This window comes from Mustela nigripes, chromosome 5 (genome assembly GCF_022355385.1).
Source record: "Mustela nigripes isolate SB6536 chromosome 5, MUSNIG.SB6536, whole genome shotgun sequence".
In the NCBI taxonomy this organism is placed as follows: Eukaryota; Metazoa; Chordata; class Mammalia; order Carnivora; family Mustelidae; genus Mustela; species Mustela nigripes.
In genome coordinates this window covers 124669535-124694561 of record NC_081561.1, presented here as the reverse complement: position 1 = coordinate 124694561, position 25027 = coordinate 124669535, and the positions used below count along the sequence as shown (strand labels likewise).

The 25027-nt window shown below is 35.1% G+C and overlaps 1 protein-coding gene across 3 annotated transcripts in view; it reads left to right on the top strand.

The window, feature by feature from the left end:
* ATG5 (autophagy related 5) overlaps nucleotides 1–22929 on the top strand; it is a 124283-nt gene extending 101354 nt beyond the window's left edge. For all 3 annotated transcript variants that reach the window (XM_059401128.1, XM_059401130.1, XM_059401131.1), the window contains 2 exons: nucleotides 5512–5629; nucleotides 22151–22929. In XM_059401128.1, coding sequence (XP_059257111.1) covers nucleotides 5512–5629; nucleotides 22151–22287 — 255 coding nt within the window. In that variant the 3' untranslated portion in view covers nucleotides 22288–22929. The remainder of the gene's footprint in view (nucleotides 1–5511; nucleotides 5630–22150) is intronic.
* Nucleotides 22930–25027: the final 2098 nt, after the last annotated feature.

Here is a 25027-nt window from a genome sequence, read left to right as displayed (position 1 = left end):
GTAGTAGTAGTAGTAGTAGTAGTAGTAGTAGTAGTAGTAGTAGTAGTAGTATAGTAGTAGTGGTACTGCTGAATAGAATTCCATAGTATAGATATACCATAGATAATTTAACCATTCACCTGCTGAAGGACATTGGGATTTTTTCCAGTTTAGGGCTGTTACGAGTAAAGTTGCTATGAACATTTATTTATGAGCTTTTTGAGAGCATCTAAGTTTGCATTTCTCTGGGAATACTCAAGTGTACAATTGCTGAGTCATATGGTTTAGTGTTATAAACATGTTTATAAAATACATGTTTAGTTTTATAAGAAACTACCATATTCTTTTCCAGAGGGGCCTTTATAATTTTAAATCTTCACCAGCAATGTATGAGTGATCTTGTTTCTCCACATGCCCACCAGCATTCTATTTTAGACATTCTTGTAGGTGTGTAGTAATGCATGGGGGTATTGCAATTTATATTTCCTTAATGGCTAATGATGTGTCAGACATCTTTTCATGTGCTTTTTTGGCCATCTATATATCCTTTTTGGTGAAATATCTGTCTTTTGCCCATTTTTTAATTGATTTCTTTGCTTTTTTTAAAGAACTTTTTTGGAAATGTGGGTACAGATATTCTCTCCCAGTCTATGGCTTGTCTTTTCATCTTCTTCATAGGATCTTTTATAGAACGAAAAGGTTTTGTTTGGTTTTGTTTGGTTTTTAATTAATTTCATGAGGTCTGGTGTATCAGTATTCCTTTAAACTGAATTTCCTGATTTAGCATCCAGACAAGTGAACTTAAGAGAAAATAAGATATGAATAAACTTAAGTTTGCTAAATAGGGATGAAACTAAAACCGTTGATCATATTTTAGGATGTCTGTTTAGGTGATCATATGTACCATGATTGTGCTGTGCTTGTATTTTATTCAAAAACTCTACAGTGTAGATATTCTCTCCATTTATGCCTGTGCATATATGTGTACATATATAAAAATATTCCTGTTTTACAGTTGAGGAAACGGGCTCAAGAAAATCAGGTAACTGCACCAGTGGGTCTGTAATAAATGACAGAACCTGGGCTTAAAAACCTGTGCTTTCTGGCACCAAAGCCTGTGTTCTTCAACAACTGCTTTGCATTTTTGTTGCAGTATGTACTTTATGTAAGTCATAAGAATCAAACTTGGTCTTAATAATGTATCCATTGTGCCTGTACTCTTAAAGTTCATACATTGTCTTATTTTAAAGCCTACCAGCATTTCTTGTTTTATCAGCTTTAATGTTAACCTGTTCGGTTAACCTGTTTGGCTGTGTTGGAAATATGCCTTTTCCCTGTCTTATTTCTTATGTACAAGATTAATAATCTGATTAGCCTACAGTTCACACTATAGTTGTAACACACATTATCGCTAAGAATTTGACTGTAACTCTTGAATTGTCACTTTAAGAAAATATGTAAGATTCATTAAACTTTTACAAATTTAGTTTATCATTTTTATAAATATGATTCCTTTGCCTCTGCTCAGTATATCTCCAGGGCAAATCAACTATATAATGTTTCCATACAGGAAAAATTATTGTTTCATTGGTAAGGGTACATGAGCAGAGGAGGGAGGAGGAGCAGCCAGCCAGTAGCACCCCAACTTTATATTCTGTTTGGTGTATTTAAAAGAGTAACATGCACGTTAAGGTAATAAGGCAGTTTCAAAGATGACGTGTCAAAGTCCTGTTATTTCTTACAAGAGAGCAGTACGGCTTCTTGGAAGCCACTGAAAATAGTTTGCATATTTACAAATAAATGGCTAGATTAAGTGAGTATTGAATTATATTACTGTTGGTGCAGCTTTCTAGTCTGTCAGGCTAAGATTCAGATTACATAGGTATTGTTAGCACTGTCCAGTTTCATGTATACTAAATAAAAGTTGGCAGAATTCATGTTGGTGGAGTTTTTTCTATCTTTAAAATTCTTGCTATTTCAGGAGGAAGATAGCTTTTAAATACTTCTAGCATAATTTAGTCTTCTCTGCTGTACTTCAGCTCAGGTTTAATGAGATCTGCCAAGAGATTTGCATGAAACTACCCTCCCTTCCCATTGCCCTCCCGAACCTCTGTACAGTACTTGAATGTATGATCTCTCTGTGGAGGGTTTTTGTTTTAAGGGCAGTAACTCCCGAAACTGAGTCGTTTTCATAATCTTTGGTGTAACTTACTCAGACAGTTAACTGTTCTTTTCTAGGTTACTAAATTTTAAGGACTAAGAATATAAAGGAAGTCAGATAAATATTGAATAGATGTTTATTTTTTTAAGATTTTATGTATTTATTTGTCCCAGAGAGAGACAGAGCGCACGCACAAGCAGCACAAGCAGGGGGAGCAGCAGGCAAAGCAGGCAGAGGGAGAAGCAGGCTCGATGCCGAGCAAGGAGCCCCATGCAGGACTCAGTCCCAGGACCCTGAGATCATGACCTGAACCGAAGGCAGCAGCTTAACTGACTGAGCCACCCAGGTGTCCCTAATTGTTCTTTTAAAGTAAGGTTTTTGTTACATGAGAAATAGCACTTTAATGAGAGTTTTCTTGCTTACTGTGCTACAGAATGGACTTAGATTGTGTAATAGTACAAGCCTTTTCTCCTCCACCCAAGCAAATAACATCATTATAAAGGTTGTTGAAGTTACACCTTTATTATCACTGCTCAGATTTGCATTTATAAGTATCTATACTTGGGAGAATAGAAAAAAGAGAACTGCAGGGAGATTGTAGGCCATTTTTCTAGCAATAAGAGAGGAAGACGCTTTCTGTTTTTTAATATCTCGCTAAGCCCACTTAGCGCCTTTTTAGCCTATTGTTTTCAGGTTGTTATAATATGTTGTATTATAAGTATTCACCTCACGATTTTTTTCACTAAGTAGGGGAGGGGAATGAATCTTAAAAAGTTTTTTTGACTTTGCTGAAAATCCTAGTGTTTTCAGCTCTGACTATGGATGATACATTTTAACTTTTTTGTTTTTTTTAAATTGGGGTTATAGTCCTGACCCTCCTTTTTCTCTGACTTAGCCCCAGTTGTCATCACATATGCTTGCATCATTCAGACAGCCTCTCACCCGTCTTCCTGATGTTACCTCTTAACCAAGTCATCGTACACTGTGCTGCTTTCCATTAGCCTTCAGAAAAAGCCTCTTTCATCACGTCACTTCCTTTGCTAAAAAGTCTTAAAAGCCTCTTCATTGCCTGCAAGATAGAAAGCCCTAAGTATGTGGTGGCTATTTTAAATTACTACTGCACTCCTCTGTTCACTTATTTCTTCTCTGAACTCCCCAAACCCTTATTATCTTCACATAGTTAATCTTCGATTGTTCATCACATTGTTCTCAGTTTCATCTTGAGTGAAATGTTTGAACTTCCCAAATTGAAGGATATCAGTCATACTGTTTTTAAAAACCCATAATGAGTTCAGTTAGTGAAATGAATTGCTTTATATTCAGTGCATATTAATTGCCAAGAGTTTATCAAGTATCAAGGCTTTTTTACATACTTACCACAGATACTTAACTATTATTGGAATACAGTTCTTAACATTTATTTATGTTTCCACTGAATACATAGTGTAAAGCTGGGAAGGGTAAGGGTGCCTGGGTGGCTCAGTCGGTTAAGTGTCCTCCAACTCTTGATCTCTGCTCAGATCTTGATCTCAGGGGAGTGAGTTTGAGCCCAGCCTTAGGCTCCATTGTGGGTGTGGAGCTTACTTTAAAAAAAAAAAACTGGGAAAGGTAGCTCACAAGCTTGTATCATGTCTCTTTTTCTTACATTTTATTTTATGTCCATACTTAAAACCAGATTATTTTTTATACCAGATCTATAATAGTGACATATTATAATTGAGCTTTACCTCTGTGATTAAAAAAAAAAACAAGCAAACTTGTCTTCAATGTTTAGGAATTTGAATCATTTTCTCATAAACACTATATGAATATTTATTTTAAAAATGTAAAAAATTTTTAAAATACTATATGTAAATATGAGTATATGAGTATAATTACTTATAGATATGGATACTTATATAAAGCACTGCTCTCTTATATGTTTTTATGGTTTTTATAATCCCTGGAAACTTAAAATATGAAAACTTAACATCTTAAAATGAAATAGCATTTGGGGGCAGGGTGTTTATTATCTTTAACATTAATTCATTCATCTTCTTTCTCTGTGTCTCTTTCTGTGTGCTTGGCATACACAGTTCATCACTCTTTTCTACAACAAACTTGATGCAGAATCATAAAGTACATAAGTGGTAGTGCTGTTCATACACTGGCTGATTCCAGGGCCTCTGCACTGTGTGTCATGAGGCGTTCCTCATCATTGTTATGCTCCTATAAATGAAACTGAATTTTAAAAGTGGGCAATACATTGAGATTATTAGCAGTAAGTTATGACATAGTGCTAATCACAGTTGTCAGAGGAAATACTATATCTGGTATTTTGAATTTTTTTTATTTTTCTTTTTAATTTTTTAAATTGAAGTAGAGTTGATATACACCGTTAACATTAATTTCAAGTGTACAACATAATGATTTCACAACTCTATACATTATGCGATTTTCACCACAAATGTAGTTACCATTTGTTCCCACATAACACTATTACAGTACCGTTGACTCTGTTCCCCGTGCTGCACCTTGTATCTTGTAACTTCATTCCATCACTGGAAGCCTGTATCTCCCACTCCCCTTCATCCACTTTCCCATTCCTCCATTTACTCCCCTCAAGCAACCATCAGTTTGTTCTTTATTTATGAATCTGTTTCTTAAAAATTTTCAAATGTAGAGAAAAAAATAATAAAACAACTAAAACTGTATACCATTCACCTAGATTCACCAGTTAACATTTTCCCACATTTGCACTCATGTGCCGCTCACGTGCACTCTCTCCCAACCATTTGAAGGTATGTTTCAGACAGACAGCATGGCTCCTCATCCCCAAATATGTAAGCATGAACTTCTTAAAGGATGTTGTCCTTATAACCATTATCCTTACAACCATTAAGAATTTGACATTAATTCAGTAATACTATCTAATGCTCATTCTGCATTTCCTCAGTTATTCCAAAAATCTTTTATAGCTGATTTTTCCTTCCAACCCAGTATTCAATCAAGATTTATTTTTGTATTTAGTTTTTATATCTCACCAGTCTTTTTAAAACTTTTTGTATTGTTTTGTTCTGCCTTTGAATTATTTGAAGAACTGAAACCAGTTGTCTTATGTTTTCTTTTCTCTCCTTTTCTTTCCTTTTTTGGCCACTTATCTTTAGAATGTCACACATTTTGGATTTGTCTGATTGCTTCCTCATGATTAGATTTACTTGATTTTATGTTAAGCATTTTTTATAATATTACCACATCTGTGATATTATATGCTTCTGATTACATTGTATCAGAAGTCATCTGATGGCAGCTTTAAATTTCTGATCTCTTAACTTTAATTCATAGCAACAAAGACGTAATTGTTGGAATTCTTTTTTTCATTTTTCAAATAGACAACAACTGAACGACCTTTCATTCAGAAGCTTTTTCGTCCTGTGGCTGCAGATGGACAGTTGCATACACTAGGCGATCTCCTCAAAGAAGTTTGTCCTTCTGCACTTGCTCCTGAAGGTAATATGTCAGCAACATTAAAACATTACTCATTTCTTCTTGTTACTGAGGTATAACATAAGCATTCTGCATTTATAAATAACATTTACTGGTTACTTGAGGAAAATATTTTCATTATCTCATAGGAAACAATCTTTTGAAACAGAAGCACTTAATATTTAATTTAATACTTTATAAATTACTGACACTAACAAAATAAGGAATTGACTCTCTCTGGCAAAATAAAATAATACTACTTTTTAATTACTCTCTTACCACTCTGGTACCCTGGGTCTTTCATTTGTGGGTTCAGTTCTGGTAAATACTATTTTACATTTTGCATTGTGTCTCCTCATTTTAAAAGAATAAGAGATAGTAAAAAAAAAATTTTCTTACCTTTGGTTAATATTTTAAAGTTCAGAATGCTGGATAACAGAATAAGTATTTTGTTTGGATTTTCTACCACTTCCTAATGTTTCAGCATTGTTCGCTTAGGCATTGACATTTCACATGTGCAATTAAGAACTTACCTTTTTCATAGTCCTCGTTTTGTAGCTTAGGTTAAAGTTAATTTCCTGTAGGCAAAGGGAAAAACATAAAAATTGCTGAATTCTGTTTTTCTTAATTGCAATATAAGGAACACAAAGAAAATGCAGAAACAATAAAAAAAGAAAAATCCTATCATCCCCTAACTCACAGAGCCCACAGCTGACACACACATGCATATGGACACTTGAGTATTTGGGAAGGGTGTGTATGTGTTTGTAAAATTGTATTTCCTGCCTCATCTTTAACCTAGCACAACATGAGCATAGTTTTAGTCAGTAAGAATACTTTAAAGCTGTTTTTTAGGGCGCCTGCGTGGCTCAGTTGGTTAAGCGACTGCCTTCAGCTCAGGTCATGATCCTGGAGTCCCAGGATCAAGTCTCACATCAGGCTCTCAGCTCCATGGGGAGTCTGCGTCTCCCTCTGACCTTTTCCTCGCTCAATCTCTTGCTTAAACAAATAAATAAAATCTTTAAAAAAATTTTTTTTAAAAAGCTGTTTTTTAAATAGCACTATGGTCCTTCATATCAACGTACTGTGATTTGATCATCACCCTATTACTGAATGACTTGCAATCATAGTTTTATTTATTACCAGGTTATTGGGGAAATTTCAGTGGACTGTTACTATATTTATTAATATGTTATACAAATTTTATTTGTTATATAGAGAAATTTTTAAACTTGCTACTTTATATCCTTTATGGAAAGAGGTAAGGCATTAATAAATATATTAATATTGTAACAGTATAACTTCAGTAGATAATGGTATGTTTCTTATTAACATATTGTAAGTTGGGTGACTATATTATTACTTATGTGACTAATTAACTATATCACACAGTTCAAGAAGCATGTAGTGTCTAAGGAAATAGTTTGCCTAACAACCACCAATTGGAAACATAGTGGAACTAGGGGAATTTGATATTTCAGCCTAAATGATTAAACAAAGAATATAGAACTCAAAATAAGTCATTTGGTCTATGACTATAACTTTTTCCCTTAATCAAATGTGCTTGCCTTTCCTGGACATAACATTCCTGTATCTAGCTGTTCTAGTGTGCACAAATGGTGTCTTACACATTCTCCTATCTCTCGTGCTAGGGTAAAAATGTTGACTCAGTATTTCACATACTGAATTCTTTCTTTGTGTCATTACCTGAAACCAAATCATGGCAAGCACAGTTAACATTAACTTGATTTTAATACTGTTGAAGAATCGTAGTCTATCTTTATTGCTGTGTAATTTTAGTTTTCAGTAAGAGTTTCAGTTAGATAATTGTTTGTGCCTTCAAATTTTAGTCTTAATAAATTTATAAGTTGTACAGCTATAACCATAATCTAGTTTTAAACATTTCTGTCACTTCAAAAATTCCTTTGTGCTTGTTTGCAGCTAATCTCTGCTCCTACTGCCCATTGTAGACAACTACTGGTCTGTTTTCTATCTCTGTAATTTACCTCTTTTGGATATTTTGCATAAATGCAATCATGTGAGTCATGTGAGATTGCAACTGTTTTTTTTTTTTTTTTCACTTAGTGTAAAGTTTCTGGGTTTCATCCATATTGTAGCATATATCAGTAGTTTGTTCCTTTTTATTACTGAATATTCAGTTAGGTATGTGTATCATATTTTGGGTATTTGGGTATTTGGATTGTTTCCAGATTTTCACATTTATGTGTAATGCTGATAAGAACATTTGTATACAGGTTTTTTGTGGACATATATTTACATGTTTCTTGAGTAGATTCCTGGGAATGGAATTGCTCAGTTGCACGATAGATTTATGTTTAATTTTTTAAGAAACTGCTAAACTTTGGCAAAGTGGCTGGCTGATACAGTCCTACCAGCTTTGTATCCTTGACATTTTTTGTTTTATTATAGCCATCCTATTGGTTGTGCAGTGGTATCTCTTGGTTTTATTTTTTATTTCCCTAATGACTAATGATGTTGGGTATGTTTTCATGTGCTTATTTTTTGTGGATATATTGGTGAAACGTCTGTTCAGATGCCTTTCTCATTTTTTCATGGAGTTTTCATCTTATTACTGAGTTTTGAGAGTTATTTGTGTATTCTGGATACAAGTCTTTTTTTTTTTTTTTTTTAAGTTTTATTTATTTAAGTAATCTCTATACCCAACATGAGGCTTGAACTCACAACCCTGAGATCAAGATTCACTTGCTTTTTCCACTAAGCCAGCCAGGCACCCCAGGATATGTCTTTATCAGACATATGATTTGTAATTATTTTCTCCCAGTTTATGACATGTCTTCATTTTATTTTGAAAAGTAAAAGTATTTAATTTTGATGAGGCCCTGTTAAAGTTTTTTATGTATTATCTTCAGTTAAATAATTTTTAAAATTTTATATTTTTCCAAAACCAGAAAGTATATAAAAGAATTTATTGAAAAGTCTCTCGGCCTACCTATATCTACCAAACCCTAATTCAGTTTCCCTCTCCAGGGACAACAGTATTGCCATTTTCCTGTATTTTCTTATAGAGCTATTTAAGTAAACTTCTATTTTTGAACAAAGGTTACAGAAACTTTCACTGAGAAACTCCTAGTAACTTCTGTTGATTCAGGAATAATCTTACCATTCTATTTCATTCTCTCCAACCTGTAAGGGTTGATTTTTTGTTTTTCTTTTTAAGTCTGTTTAATGTCTGTTTTACCCCATTCTTAAGGATTTAGGAATATAGTTTTTCCATTTGAAGTATAATTAAGATATTAATCATTTTTATTGCTAACACAAATGAGACTCATACACTTCCTACCTGTCCCCTCTGCAAGCATTGGCTTTCAGTGACTCATTACTCTGTACTGTATTTTTCATTCTTTTTTGGTACTTTGTAGTATCTTAAGGAACACTAAAAAATGCTTTTATCAACTAAGAGTAATTGAAATTACTTTATATGGTGACAGATGGTACCTAGACTTACCGTGGTTATCATTTCCTAATGTATATAAATGTTGAATTCACTGTGTATATTGAATAACAATATACACAGTGAATATTGTATGTTAACTCTACTTCAGTTAAAAAAGAAAAAAGAGCTATTGAAATTTAAGTTTATATTGAAATAGCTACGTTACTGTTCTTTTTTTTTTTTTTAAGAGCATGAAGCAGGGGGAGAGGGAGAGAGATTCTTAAGCAGGCCCCACACCCAGCATGGAGCCTGACACAGGGCTCAATCCCAGGACCCATGAAATCATGACCTGAGCTGAAATCAAGAGTCAGTTTACGAACTGACCCACCCAGGTGCCCCTTTATTGTTCTTTTCTTATATATATTTTTGACAATATACTTTAAAAAATTTCTGTCATTTAAAATTTACTTCTTTATAAGATTCTTGCCTGGGGCACCTCGGTGGCTCAGTCGGTTAATGTCTGCCTTCAGCTTATGTCACGGTCCTGGGGTCCTGGGATTGAGCCCCAAGTTGGGAGCAGGCAGCCTGCTTCTCCCTCTCCCTCTCCCTGCTGCTCCCCCTGCTGTTATGTGCTCTTGCTGCTGTCTCTCTTTGTCAAATAAATAAAATCCTTAAAAAAATAAAGTAAGATCCATGCCTACTGAGTGAGAACATCACAAAGAAACCCAAACCCTTGGAAGAAGAATGTACTGTAATGGTGTATGTCCCAGCCAGCAGCAAAATTAGCAAAAACACAGAGTGATGAGGGGAGATTTACTACAGAATAGGAAGAAATTGGTTGGGTGTTAATTCTATTATTTGACATCTTTAAAGAATCTTTAATTATAGAACCTTAAAGTTAATTTAGTTTAGTCTCTTGATTTCTTAGATGAGTAGCTAAGGGTCTCTTAACTTAGTTGCAGAACTAGGTTTAGAACTAGGTTTAGAACTCAGATCTCCATCTCCTGGTTTGTTTGTTTGTTTGCCTTAGCATGCTTCCATTTGTTTTCATTTTCACTTCAACTTTTTAACTTTCTTGTTTAGTTTAAAATAACATTTTGAAATGTTTGCTTTTTTCTAACTCTTTATTCTGTGATTTATGTTTTAGTACCAGATCTTGCCCTCATGCCCCTACAGTATTTACTGGTATGATCTTAGGAACCTGAACTGAACACTTGTTGTTTTGCCCATTTTGTTCTTTTTAATGTTCCTGTATATAATTCTGGCCACTTTCTTGTTGAACTTATAAAATGGTGGCTGTGACGATAAGACATGAAAATAAAAAATAGTCACATGCTTTGAGCTGGCGCACTTTGTCAAAATGTACATTCGTGCTCTTTTGCCATTCCTACACCCAGATAACAACAATACATACAAGATTAGTGTGGCCCTGCACAATAATGGCACACAGATTTGTGAAGTGTTTTACTCTTTTAAAGGCTCTTTATTCTCTCCTGACTTTGTAGGCTGCCCAACCTGTACATCCATCCCTGGAGAATAGACAATGTGATTTCCCTTACATTTTTTTTGAAGGGGACCAGTGAGGTAGCCACTCAAAACTGTAATCTACAAATCTGCCTTTTAGGCAATTTCAGATGCTATAGGAGGGTATGTTTGTGACCGACTTCTTCCTAGCTGTCGCACGCTTGCATCTACTGGAGTACACACATACGTACACATGCTTCATTGAAATGATATAAATAGCATCTCTACTTTTGAGGTACTTTTGATAGTACCTTTCATACCAAAGGAGGCCACATTTCTAACACCAGTATCTTATCTTTGGAAAAACTTGCGTTTGCCTCTCCTTTTGTAACCTCATACTGGAAAATAACCGTCGTTTTGGGATCTGTGGGGAGTGAGTGTCCAAAACATAAAGTCACTGTTTCAGTAAAGAACTGTTTACTGTCTGGTTCATTACACCTGTGGTATTGACAAATGTGAAGCATTTTGAAACACCTGTGCCCGACTTCAGTTGAAAGCGAAAGATTGTAAGATTGGGTGTGTGTGGATAAGAACTGGCTGTCATCACATGATAAAAAGAGAAAGTACTTCATAAATGTTATGTGGCACCATTGTCTACTACTCCTTACAACTAGTGATTCATGCATGAAGGAATTTTGCCTTATTTCATCATATGAAAGTAGAATGTGCTAATATTTATGAAGACGTGCTTTAGGTCATTGTTCTTGTGGAGTAACTAATGATGAGCTGCTTTGTGTGTTCCCTTTTTTGTTTTGTTTTGTAAGTGGCTAGAGGAGTTAGCCAAATTAAAGGTAACAGGCAGTAACCAAAGGTGAGCTCAGGTAAATTTTTTTCATGGTGTCAGCTGTAGTTAAAATGACTCAGAGCTAAGCTTCTGTACCAGACCTGAAGTGAAATACTTCTTTCTTTGTTCATTAAAAACAACTTACAAAAAAGTAACAACAAAAATTTAAAAACATAGCTATTATTCTTTTACTTTAGAGAATACAAAATACCTTTGCCCAATCATTTTATTTCCCAGTTTTCTAATGTAATATATAAGAACCTTCAAAGTTAGGCTTCTGAGAATAAAAATGTCTGTTTTTACTTTGGTAAGTTTATGTCAGGGTTGTGGGTGATCACAACTGTCACAGTTGGGCTGGGGAACAAACAGATAGAGTGTATGTGTAGGGAAAGGCTTACATGCCATGGCAAATCAGTGAAGGTTCCCGCATCTTTCTTACCAACAAGTACAGCCCTTTGGCCGCTTGGCTCTTTGCATTTCCATTTCTGCTTTGCTTCCTGGGAATTTATTTACTCCTTCAGACCCTTCCCAACTCCCATTTAACTTTTGGTTTCCATTTGATGTTGTGGACTTTATTTTTTGTCAGTCATTTCCTTTGCGTCATACTGACTTCTGGCGCTGGACACAGTAAGAGGTGTGAGACGTAGTTCCTGCTTTTATGAAACTTTGATACAGTTGGAATGGGCAGAAAGATGCCCACATGTGGTGTGTGCAGGAATGAAGATATGCAAAGAATTTTAGGAAGCCCCTGGAATTGTTCTTATCTATTCTGGATGAGGTAGTGAAGACTAAGCTGTCTTAAAAGATGAGCAGAAATTAGATGAAAAGGAGAGAACAGGTCAGACATACCGCCTGAGCACCATAGAAATAGAATCCCTCTGTGTAGGGGCTACCCAGGGGCAAGTTGCCAGGTCTAAAATGATCGTCCAAAATTTCCCTACTCTATTTTCTGAAAGATTGACTAGCCAGATTTTTCAACTTCTCTCCCATACACATGAAGAAAATTTTCAGTGATGTCAGAAATGTGCAGAAAGCACTGAGGAGCTAAGTGATTGACCTATTTGCTTGGTTAGTACATTGGAAGATAATGTCAACAACTAGGGTTAGGGGTAATTATACCCCATTTGGGTCGTCTTACTTAAAAACTTGTTACTTTAGAGGCGTCTGGATGGCTCAGTCAGTAAGATTAAATGTCTGCTTCTCCCCCTCTGCCACTCCCCCTGCTCATTCTCTTTCTCTCTCTCTCTGAAAGAAATAAAATATTAGAAACAGTTATAATGCTTTATTTGTAGGAGAAAAACAGTGGAATCGTTTTTTACAAAAAGTAAAAGAAGATGGTACACTCACCTTTTTCTCATTCACTCTAACATAAGATTAGGTTGTTTATAAAGTGAATTAACTATTTGATGTTAAAATTTTTATCCAGACATAGAGCAGTTAGAGAAAGAAACATCTAAATCTCATATTATTCATAGGAGGCAGATCCTTTGAGTGTTAGAATTGAAGTTGGTGGATTGATACCTTGTGATTTGAGGCTTGAGCCAGAAGTGGGCACTTCTGTCGGCATGCTGACGCTGACCCCCTCCATAAGGGGTGGTATTTCAGTTCTCAAATTCATGCCACAGAAACCTAAACCCTGCAAACCCCCAAATTGCATCAGAATGAGGGTTTAAGAGTAAGAACAATAGGTTTTTCAATTTCAGTACTTCTTTTTTCACTCATTTAGAGTTTATTTTCATTGTAGTATCCCTTTGTACCTTCATACTCATTTGGAAGATCGCTTCGTTGTTTGTTTTTTCTTTCTCTTTTTCTTTCTTTTCTTTTCTTTTTTTAAACAGATCCAGTTTTCTTATTCTACAAAATAAGGATAATTCCTGCTACTAGCCTCATAGGATGGTTGTAGGGCTTAAATAAAGTATTTGTTTAAATGAGATTTCATAATCATATTTTTCCAAGGTCTTATAGTTAACATTTTTTTCCTGCAGTTTTGTTAATTTTTTTTTTAATAAAGAACTGTTCTCTTAGGAAATTTATAAAATAGAGTTAGAAAGAAGCACTATTTTCTTGTTTATTGATAATCCCACTCTACACAGACAGGTACTTGATACTAGACGTGTTCACAGAAGGTATAAATTTATGATAAAATATAAACTGATAGTGTAACTGCTTATATATAATCAGATTATGGCCAGAGTTCTGGGTCACTGGTTTGTACTTTTTTTTTAGTAAACGATTAGCATATGCCAGAAATCTGACCCTGGCAAGAAAGAAAGAAGCTAGGGCATCTACTTAATCTCAGTAGCCAGCTCAGTTATCATACACTTGTTAAGATACATTTGACGAAAAAAATCTTAAGGCAGAGGTGTCTGAAAGTGGTGCTCTTAGTGAAAGTTTTTCATTGAAGACCCTGAGCAGTAGTTCCCACATTTAATTGAAGTTTCGGCAATCCACAAGTAATCATTGAAGGCCCATTCATAGCTCTGCTGAGATACTGTGAGTCTGGCCTGCCGCACTAGGTCACTGGTCACTCGCCCTTTCAGTCTCGTCCTGACACTCATTGTTCTCTCTCCCTCACCGGATGCATATTTTATGTGAAAGAATGATATAGTGTCATTCACAATGGGAGTTCAAAAAGCTCTTTTTTTTTTTTTAAGCTCTTTTAAATATAACTCTCATGGGTAAAAATCTACTGTGCTTAAGATTGGACAGAAGCAGTTTGTTAGGCTTAGTTTAATCTTGGTACTTTTAATACCTTCTTTTCTGCCATCAAATTCTAAACTAAAATGAGTGAAATTCTTTGCCTTGACTGTTTCACTCTTCTTTCATCTTTGTGTTTTCCCATCACATAGACAGAATGGACTGATCTTGGTGATACAGAACCTGTTAATGACTTAGTCGACTGACATATGTCTTTTGTGAAGTCAAAGAAATAATAAACTGTTAATTTTTCTTATTCTCCCTGAGTGGAAATGAGATTACTGTACCTGTCAGAAGATGCCTCTGATTTCCTCTCAATTATTGTTCTTTATGTAAATCTCAAGAAGTTAAATGAATTAACCTTATTTTTTAAAAAGTGGGTGTAGACACTTACACAATTAATATTTCATCTTTAACATTACAAAATAAAATTCCCTTAACAAAATAATAACACATCCAGGTGATTAAAAGCTAGTCATCTCTTCATTAAAACAGTTCTGTGGGACCTCATTCTGACCATATATAAACTGTAATTATTGCTTATATTTTAAATAAAACAATGAACTCTCCTGTAATTCATACCTGACAAATATTAATGGTTCCTATTACACTCAACCGGAATTACACTGGGTCATTTTATGAAAGCAGATCAAAAACATTTGAATCTATATTTTCAAAGTTTATTTTATTTTTTGAGTTTAGAAGAATAAGCTTAAATTTCTGACTTTTATCACATTTTTATCTAATTACCAGGAGACTTTTAATCAGCTTATTAAGATAGTCTTACAGTCTCTTAATTTAATACAATTCTCTTTTAATTATTTAGCAGATTTTTTTTTTTTTTGGTTTGAAGTTTGGTTTATGTCTTCCTCATTAAGAAATGTAAAGATTATAAGCAAAAGTCCATGAAAGAACTAACATGGACATGTTTTGAAAATCTTATTTAGAATGTTAAGAGCCAAGGCTCTGGAACTATTTGGGGAAGAAATAACTTTTAAGATATATAAAATATAAAAGTTACACATGGAAAGAGATATGTGGTATATGTTAACTGTGATATTACATGTTCATTAAGACCTGTACTGCTAAGTGAGTATAGATCCGGAAGAAGTTAATGTAAGTATTTTTAAATGGGTTTGTATTTCTCCGATAAACAGCGCTCTCCTTCTGTTTGTGATCATAGGATAAAAGCTTTGTAAGCTTGTATATGTTCATTTTTACTGCTACATCATGTAGTGTGCTCTTAAGATTGAGATCTCATTCCCCAGGAAGCATTTCTGTCTAAGATTAATTGCCCTTTTAAAATCAGCGTTTGATGTATTCCTTTGGCTATATCCTGGCTTGGTTTAACCCTCTTTGACCTGACCTCACTGACTGTTACTGCTGAGGCTGAGTCAGAATCCTTCAGCATGATGTATGCACTTCAGATTTCTGCCTGTGGTTTTTCATGTCGATGGATTCAGTTAGTTGGCGTTTACTAATGAACATATCAGAGGTTAAAGAATTTGTCAGACAGAACAAAATCATTCAGACTAGTGGTAATCCAGAAGCTCATCTCTTCATTTGTTTAAAACTTTTTCAGAAGTATTAAGTGTTTTCCCAAAGTTTTATCTTCAGTATCATACATTCCAAGATAACAAATCAGGTCATTTTCTGCTGAATTACAAAACATAAATGTGAAACCACAAAGCTAAACTCAGTGATTACAGCATTTAGCCTTAGATTTCTACTATTCCATCTTTACAGGTATGCGCTAAAAAAATTAATTAGACTGAAATTTTCTGATTAAAGCATTTATCTTTGAAGATACACCATCCATTTCTTTAGCTTCCTTTAAATTCAAGGAGATTTCACATATTTAGTATTACTAATTAAAAGTAAAATTGAAACCCATGCATCTCTCTAGAATCTCAGCTAACCTATTTTTAAAGACCTTTAGGTCATATTCCATACTGAAAATTAGCCAAAAAAATGACTAAAATGTAGATCGAGATGGGGAGGATTTGAGCCATTGCTCATAGAAATCTCTAAAAGGCAGATTCCTCATATATGGTCAGTTCTCAAATTATGATACATTTTTAGATGTATAACGAAGATTTTGGAAGTCTTTTCCCCTTATTTGTATGTTCTCCTCTTTAAAGAAAAAATAAGGACATTACCTAAAATCCACTAAATAACATAACAGTAGTACAGCAGGGCTCATTTGACTTGTCAGTGATATATATCTATATATATCTATAGATATATATATACATACATACATATACACACACACATATACACACACACATATCTTGACTAAATATATATCTTGAGAGCACTACTAATTTAATTCAGAGGGTTTACAGTGCTTAAGGAATTTTTTTAACTGTCATTCATTCTGTTGTTCACATAATAATTGAGTTTTTGCATTTTGTTGTCATTTTTTTCTTTTTCTTTTTGTTTAGCACATTTGTAAAATTTATGTGCCACACTACATAATAATGGGACTGAATAATTCAGAGTGTATATTTGCATTAGACCAGATTCTCACAGCCCTTTGCATGCTAATCACATAATCGAATTCATGGTTTTGATGTGTCTTTTGGTACATCTTAGTACTGAAAAAATTACCTTATTACCATAACTTTTTATACAGGAAAGAATTACAATGAGTGTTTATTTCTTGTTATTAAACCATGATCTTTTAAAAACTAGTCTTTTGGCTTTACTGATTTAACTGGCTTTAAATTTTCAACATTCTTGTGTTTTTAGGGAGTGAGCAGGAGGGAGAAGTGGGGAAGAAAGTCCCTAATTTCACTGGGTGTCTACTAGGTCCAAGCTTTGTATTAGGCTGTGTGCTGAGTGTTCTCCTTGGGTATCCCATTTAATCTCCATGCCACCCTGGAGATTAGAACCCTTGTTTTGTTGTTTTTTAATTTTTTTTTTTTTAAGATTTTATTTATTTATTTATTTCTCAGAGAGAGAGAGAGAGCAAGGAGAGCGAACAACAGGCAGAGGGAGAAGCAGGCTCCCTGCTGAGCACAGAGCCTGATGTGGGACTGAAACCCAGGACCTTGGGATCATGACCTGAGCGGAAAGCAGACACTTAACCAACTGAGCCACCCAGGCATCCCTGGAATTCTTTATTCACAGAATGAGGGGAGGAAACTGAGACTCAGAAGATTAAGTGATTTGCCTAAGAATTCAAAACTAGTGAATTATGCTAATTTGAACCTGAAAGAACTATTGCTATTTAAGCATAAAAGACTAGAGCTCTAAGACCTGTTCGTGATCCTCAATTCTAGAACATGGTTTACAAACTGACCCATGGAGTCCTATCAGGAATGAACCATGGGTTGTAAGTCAGCAAGCAGCAGGACTTGGGAGACGCGCAATCCCACATCAACCAAAGCCACCCCATCATCCCCTGTATTATATGGCGACTTTCTGCATAAGATTTTGTTGAAGGAAAAATTCTACACCCTTATTGTCATAAGATTTATTTAAGGGAATATTTATCCCAGAGGTTGATTCAGAAGGTCTGGAGAGGGTCCCAGCTTATATATATATTTTTAAATCTCCCATATGATTCTGATCATCAGCCAGTTTGCAAACCGTGGATCTACAGAGACGCCTTCATTTTATGTGTAAGGAGACCCCCGGAAAGAGATCTGAGGCCTGCTCAGAGCCCTTCATGACCTGACCAGGAATTCAGCTTGCCGCCTCCAGGGTCATCTTCCAGTAGCACCTCCTTAACCAACAGTGCAGTGTTGGCCCTCATTCCTTTCAGGCTCATTTATATATTTTTTAAATCTTTTTGTTATTTTTAAAATTTTGTTTATTTGGGGGTCAATGAGGGGGAGAGAGAGAATCCCAAGGAGGCTCCATACTCCAAGCATGGAGCGTGACCCCTGTGGCTCAGTCTCACAACTCTTGAGATCATGACCTGAGCCAAAAGTCAAGAGTTGGACACTCAGCCAACTGAGCCACCCAGGTCCCCTCATGTCTCATTTATATTCGGTATATTGTTATATTCATAGTGTATATTTGGTATACATACACACTGTGTATAGGTATAATTTTTTTACATATACATAAGAAGTTACCATTGTTTTAAGTTCATAATTTTTATTAATGACTTGTGTGGCTAATACACATTTTCTTTTTGCTGCCATATATAATTCAACAAACATCTGTCTAAATATATTTTTCTTAAAATGTCACACAACTCTAAAAATGTTCACTTTAAAGTAGATGCCAGTTAAGAATTGGGTTTGTTTTTATTAGGCTATTGATGACAATATAAAATTATATGATATATTTACATTTTTATCTTTTATAACCCTTAGATATATAAGTAAGATAAATATAAGAAATGAAATTTTATATTCTTTGAGTTGATATATGATCTTTTGGGGTTTAATATCTAACTCTTAAAGTGAATTGAATTCCTCCTCTACCTAATGAAAATAGTGTCTCTGATTTTATTTTGTCCTTTTCCTTAATTTACAAACCCAAAGTATTTATGAATGACTATCCTTATATTTACAAGATGAATTAAAATAATTAGGCTTAAAAATTGCTACATGGACATTTTACAAAAAAAGAACGTGCTTTTCAAAAATTGTCAAGGTTAAAAAAGGCAAAATCTATCCACTGTTAAATGCATGTGTGATTCCTGGACTGGATTCTAGATAGGTGAGTAAAATAATTAGGATAGTTGATAAAATTTGAAGTGATTACACAGTTTTATGTAAGTTAATTTTTTTATTTTGATGACTATATCATGGTTATGTAAACGAATATCTTTATTAGCAAGTACACACTAACATTTAGGGGGAAAGGGCTCACTATTTCTAACTTACTTTCAAGTGATTAAGAAAATAATCGTATGCCTACAGAACGATAAGGCAGATGGGTAAAATGTAAGCAGTTGATAAATCTGGGTGAAGAGGAATTCCTTGTACTACTCTTGGAACTTTTCCAGAAGTTAGAAATTATATCAGAATCGAGTTACCCCCCTAAAGTGCTCTGTATGAGAGAATTTCATATAGAACTAGTTCACTTGATTACTGTTTCAAATGTTTACCTACTTTTAAAGCATCAGACTACTTTTTAAAAAAATCTGAGTGGGTGAGTTGTGGTGTAACATTTTTCGCCTGAGTCATTTGCTTTGTAGTGAGATATTTCTTGTTCCCAAGTATTAAATTCTAGATTCCCATTTTGAAACATGAAAACATATTTACCAAAAACACAATTTACTTTAACAGATCATAAGTGTTTCCCTTCTACTGTTAGGAAAACAAGAAACATCTTGCTAATTTTTCACTGCTTCGTTTCTTTAGTTCTGTTATTACCAAAATGTCTAGTCATGCTCTGTTGTCCTTTATGGTAGCATGAGTTCAGGTGATAGCATATATGCTTCTTGGCTTATCCTTAATTTACAAACCCAAAGTATTTATGAATGACTATCCTTATATTTACAAGATGAATTAAAATAATTAGGCTTAAAAATTTAAGTGAAACATTTTGGAAAGAGGAATTCCTCTGGAAACATTTTGACTTTATATTATTTTAATAACCAAAACAGCCTTTATAGGTAGAGCTCTTCTACTTAGTAGTGCCAACCATCAGAAACTGTTCTCTACACATTAGTTTTGGCAGTGCCTTCTAGTGGTGCCTTCTGCCAGCAACAAGATTATCCAAACATTTAACAAAAATGTTTTATCCAATAAAAACATTTATTAACTATTTACTAGGTGTTGGGCACCGTGCTCGGCGCTGGAGTTATAGTGATGGGAGGGAAACTTCAGTTACGAGTTCCAAGGGAACTGCTGTTCCATTCTGAGTATTCCTCTGGTGGCAGTTGTATTGATGGGGGAAGTTCGAAAACAAGAAAGATCAATGTATACAGTTGAAGTATTTGGATAAATGGAGGCAGTGACAAAATACATATTCAAGATCTTAAACTGTTGTATTGGGGAATATGATAGTCCTAGATGCATTTCCATAGTTGTCAAGGTTTAGTTAGTGACACTTTTATGTTATATATTGAAAGTGGCCCCAGTTTAAACCAGAGAGTCTGTGCTGCCTTTTAGGGCTCTGAGTACGTGATTTATTAGGCTTACTTATGTTGTACAACTCAGACTCCCAGCGATCCTTCCGTAACAGGGTTGTTCTTTTACCTTTCAAACACACTGTGCATGAGTGGATTGTACACCATACTGTATTTGCTCCGACATTTAAGTACTGCTTAAGGACAACATTTTGGATCTTGAGTTGAGACTTGTTTCTCATACTCTGTTTCATGGCATCCAAAAGTAGCTCTGGCTTAAGGAAAAATTTTATAGATAAGGAACTCTCATTTTTTGACTCAGTGCTAAGTAGGAGGAAGATTCTGAGAATATTAAAATATTTCAAAGAAATATACATAAGAATATGAAGAGAACTATACCGGAAATGTTTTCAAATATTCTAAGAAAGATTTAATGCACTGAAACCTTGGCAATCTAGAACTTACAAAGAATGAATCATTCCAGATAGCTGAGGGTTTGTCCATTTGAATACCAACAATTTAAAATATTCTCATAGTACTAATACCATGCTTTCTGTAGTCTTCTGTATATTGCTAAATCTTTTATTTATAGATGATTCCCATCATTATGAAAATTAGTCATTGTATTAACAGTGATTGCAGCTGTGTAAAAACTATGTTTGGATTCAACAAAGATTATCAGAAAAATCAAAACATGAAAGCATTTTTTTAAATGAGAAGCATTAGGAGGCGATGTCTTTTTCCAAAATTGCTTTCAAGTATGGCAGTGATTCAGGAGTTTGTTTTGGGACTTCTGCTCGCCTATGTTTGGGGTCGAGAGTGTGTTTTTTAGCTTTGTATATTTGGCATCATTTTATGAATTCTCTGTAGTGTTTTTATGTATTCTCTTATGGTCAGTCTGTTGACTGTCATCTCCCAGGACCTGTGCTACTTCTAAGGGGGAGTTTAAATATTTCTTTAAAAGGGTCTCTTGTTTCAGGTGTCTGCCACGCCATTATCCTCATACCTCATCAGTCCATTTCGCCTGGATGTGAGAGCACTAGGGATGAACAGAGCAGAAAGTGGGGGAAAGAGGGTATTTCCCTCTCATACAGTTCCATGAGCTCCTTGTTTCCTTGACTCTTGTCTCCAGGAAGCTGAGAGGTTTAGACATTGTATTTTGGAGAGATTAACAGAGACAAACCAAGAAGTGTGCCAGATGAGTGACACAAAGTTCTTGAAGGTTCTGTTTCCTTTGCTCTCAAAAAGGGAATTTGGTTTTGCTTTCTTTGTTTTTCTATAACAACCAACGAAATGGTTAGGAGGGAACTGCTGTTTACCATAAAAGTTGTCAGTACATCATACCAGAATCATAAAAGACACACAGTGCACCTTAAATCTGTGGAAAATTTTGAATTTGAAAGAAGAGTGTGAATTGCAGCACCCTTTTAATTAGCAAATGGGTGTTAACAGAAATCCCTTTTCATGACTCTAAAATAGGAATCCTGAGTCAGACTCTTAGTTCCTTCTTATTAGAACTGTAACTCCCTGTCTCTAAAACTTTGATACATATTTGAACAATTTGATTGAAAATTAACCTAGGGCTCCCATCTGTTTCGTTAAACATCTTCCCAAACACTGATCTTATTCTTGATGATTTCTAGTCATGTTTCTATTTTACATATTTTAAATATGTATTGACCTACTTCATACACCTGCCATATTTAATAACCATATGGTACAGTTTTTAATGTGTAACTAAAATAAATTTTGGTCAGTGGGTACAATGGGCTGTTTTCTTCACCATAGTTTCATTAACGTCAATCTTAGGTAAGCACAGTAATTAAGAAAGAATGAATACTTTCACATATAGCAACAGAATTTTTATCAGAATTCATTGCAACCCTCAGGTTTCTGTTTTGGGTGATACATATTGCAACATTTGAACTTTCTCCATGTCCACATTTCCTGCTCAGGAGACAGACCAGGTTTAACCTGTTAAAGCTGTTAAGCCCATTTACCTCACCAAGGATTCTCAAAAGGCAACAGATTGTTTTTTCTTCTGTCTTGACCCTTCCTGATTATTGTTGGATTTCTTTCCTGGAATAGATGGAGAGAAAAAGAATCAGGTGATGATTCATGGAATTGAGCCAATGTTGGAAACACCTCTGCAGTGGCTGAGTGAACATCTGAGCTACCCGGATAATTTTCTTCATATTAGTATCATCCCGCAACCGACAGACTGAAGGATCAACTCTCTGCCTGAGCGGAATCACCCCTAAACAGGATTTACCAGAGCATGTCACCCTTTTGCTTCAATCAGGTGTGGTGGAGGCAACCTGACCAGAAACACTACTGCAAGCCAAACAGGAAGATGATTCCATGTCAGATAAGGGCACTTGGGCTGGTCTTACTCTGCATCACCACTGCTTTCCTCCACTGCCGTCATTAAACCTCAGCTGCGACATGAAAGACTTCACAGGACCACTGCAAGTCTTCTGTTTTCTTGTAAAATATAATGAAGCCGAAACCTTTGGCCTAAGAAGAAAATGGAAATATGTGCCACTCGATTTGTATTTCTGATTAACAAATAAACAGGGGTATTTCCTAAGGTGACCATGATTGAACTTGAGCTCGAGGGAGTGGAAACATTGGTTTAATTTTCTAGAGAATTAGACTTAAGAAAGTAAAAGAGAAATTCTGTTATCAATAACTTGCAGTAATTTTTTGTAAAAGATCCAATTACAGTAAACCCATCTTTCCTTAATGAAAATTTCCTATGTTTACAGTCTGTCTATTGGTATGCAAACAATCTTGTAACTTTGATAATGAACAGTGAGAGATTTTTAAATAAAGCCTCTAAATATGTTTTGTCATTTAATAACATACGATTTTGTCACTTTTCCAGTACTTTCTGACTCACGTACAGTAGTAGATCACTGTTTTTACTCTGTGTTACCATTCAGGCGGGTCGTCATTGACATGGAGTAGATGGAGGACGTAGAATAACTACTTGTCTCAGGAGCCATCGTTGAATTTCTTGCTGCCGATTTTTTAAATCTATGTTCTTTACATGCTAAATGTTATCCTTTATCTTTGCTGTTTTATCACTGTAAACCTGTCAAATCATAGTATGCTAACCATCCATATAAGATAATTCCGCTCTTTTGGAAAAAAACCAGTCCTTTCCAAGCTAGTGTTTTTCATTGGCTTCTGGTGTAATATTTCACTGTGGCCCCTGGCAGCTGGTCTTTGAAGTTTAAAGATTATCGATCTCCTGACTGTAGTAGCTTTTCCTCAACTTTACCAAAAATATTCAGAAGTTCCTGGAGTTCTTATTCAGTGTAAGGAAATTTTTGCTGCACTTTATTACCACGCTGCTGGGATTCGACCAGCTGAACCTACTTGTGCATCGCACTGTTTCTTGTGAGCTTGCTGTCCACATGGACTGTCGGCCCATTTGAATATGCTAAAAGATGTAGTAGTATCCGATAATAGTTTTAGATTCCATAATAAACATGAATGTTTTTCTTATAAAAATTGTACGAATGTTCAAGCGTGAGCCGGCTAGTGCTCACTGCTTCCTTTTTCCTTTTGTCATTTCCACTGATTAATAATAGTGCATTTATTCACAGAAGGAGATAAAGTTAGGCAAAGAGCAGATATTCTGGAATGGAATGATTAAACCTCAATCGAAAAGAAAAACAAGGAACCCATGTGAGAAAATTCAACATTGGCAAATGTCAATAAAATGGAAAGTGCCATTTTAGTAAAGGCAAAAAAAAAAAATAATAACAATATTTGAGTTACTTAAGGACAAAAAACCCACTGACTTGTATTTTTTCAAAAGAGGTTGATCTGAATATGATTGTTCACATTAAAAGTGTTTATTCGTCTATTCAGTTTGGGGGTTTTCCCCCTTGATGTTTTGACAGACTGAAGTGAGCTTCAGTGAACAAAAAGGATCAAAATGCCAGGGAGTGCTAAGCTGTGAAGAAGAAAGTGTGGTAAGAACGGTAAGCATAGTAGTTTTCCACAGACAAGACTAGTTTGAGGTTTCCGCAGTGGGCTCAAGCGAGCTGCTGATCTTTACTTCCAGATTTGAGAGTAAATTTTATTCAAGCCATTGCCCGTTGTTACTTGTTCATTATTACACCAGCATCATAACTGTATTACTCTGCTCTCTTCCCAGGTAAGTCAAGCCCCAATCCCCAGAGGAAGAATAAACACAGAATTTAGTGTGGGCTTAAATAATCTATTTTTGTTTCTTTTTATTTGAATATTTAAATTTTATGGTTTATTAAAAAATTAAATAAAATTTTGTGTCTGTCATTATTTCCAGGAGTTGGAAATGAAATTTATATAAAGCCAGTTACCTATTGGGGAATTGATTTAACTTTCCTTAGTCTCATGCTTGTCTAAAATTTTCTCAAGTAAAAGATGCGAGGTGTAAGGAAGAACATATGAAAGAAAACTGGAGAGAGCCACAGATCTCTATATGCCTGTTCATAACTCACTCTTGGTAGTGACTCCCCCTAAGAAAATGAAAATATGTTTTAAAACTATTGGCATTGTTAACTAGGAAGGTAAAAATTCAGCCTAAATAAAGTAAATAATTGCTTGTCCATCATAGTGTTGTCTTTCATTTGGATGACCTAAATTCTGACAATGGATAGAGTTGAATTGACAAGCACTTTATGTATCTAGAGACCCAAAGGGGCCTGCTCATAATTTTTTTTTTTTTTTACGATTTTATTTATTTATTTATTTGACAGAGATCACAAGTAGGCAGAGAGGAGGAAGCAGGCTCCCCGCTTTGCAGAAAGCCCGATGCGGGGCTCGATCCCAGGACCCTGGGATCATGACCTGAGCTGAAGGCAGAAGCTTTAACCCACTGAGCCACCCAGGCGCCCCAAGCCTGCTCATAATTAAACAAAGTTGCTCTCCCAGGCTCTAGTGTGGTGATGTCAGCCGAAGGTGAACCAA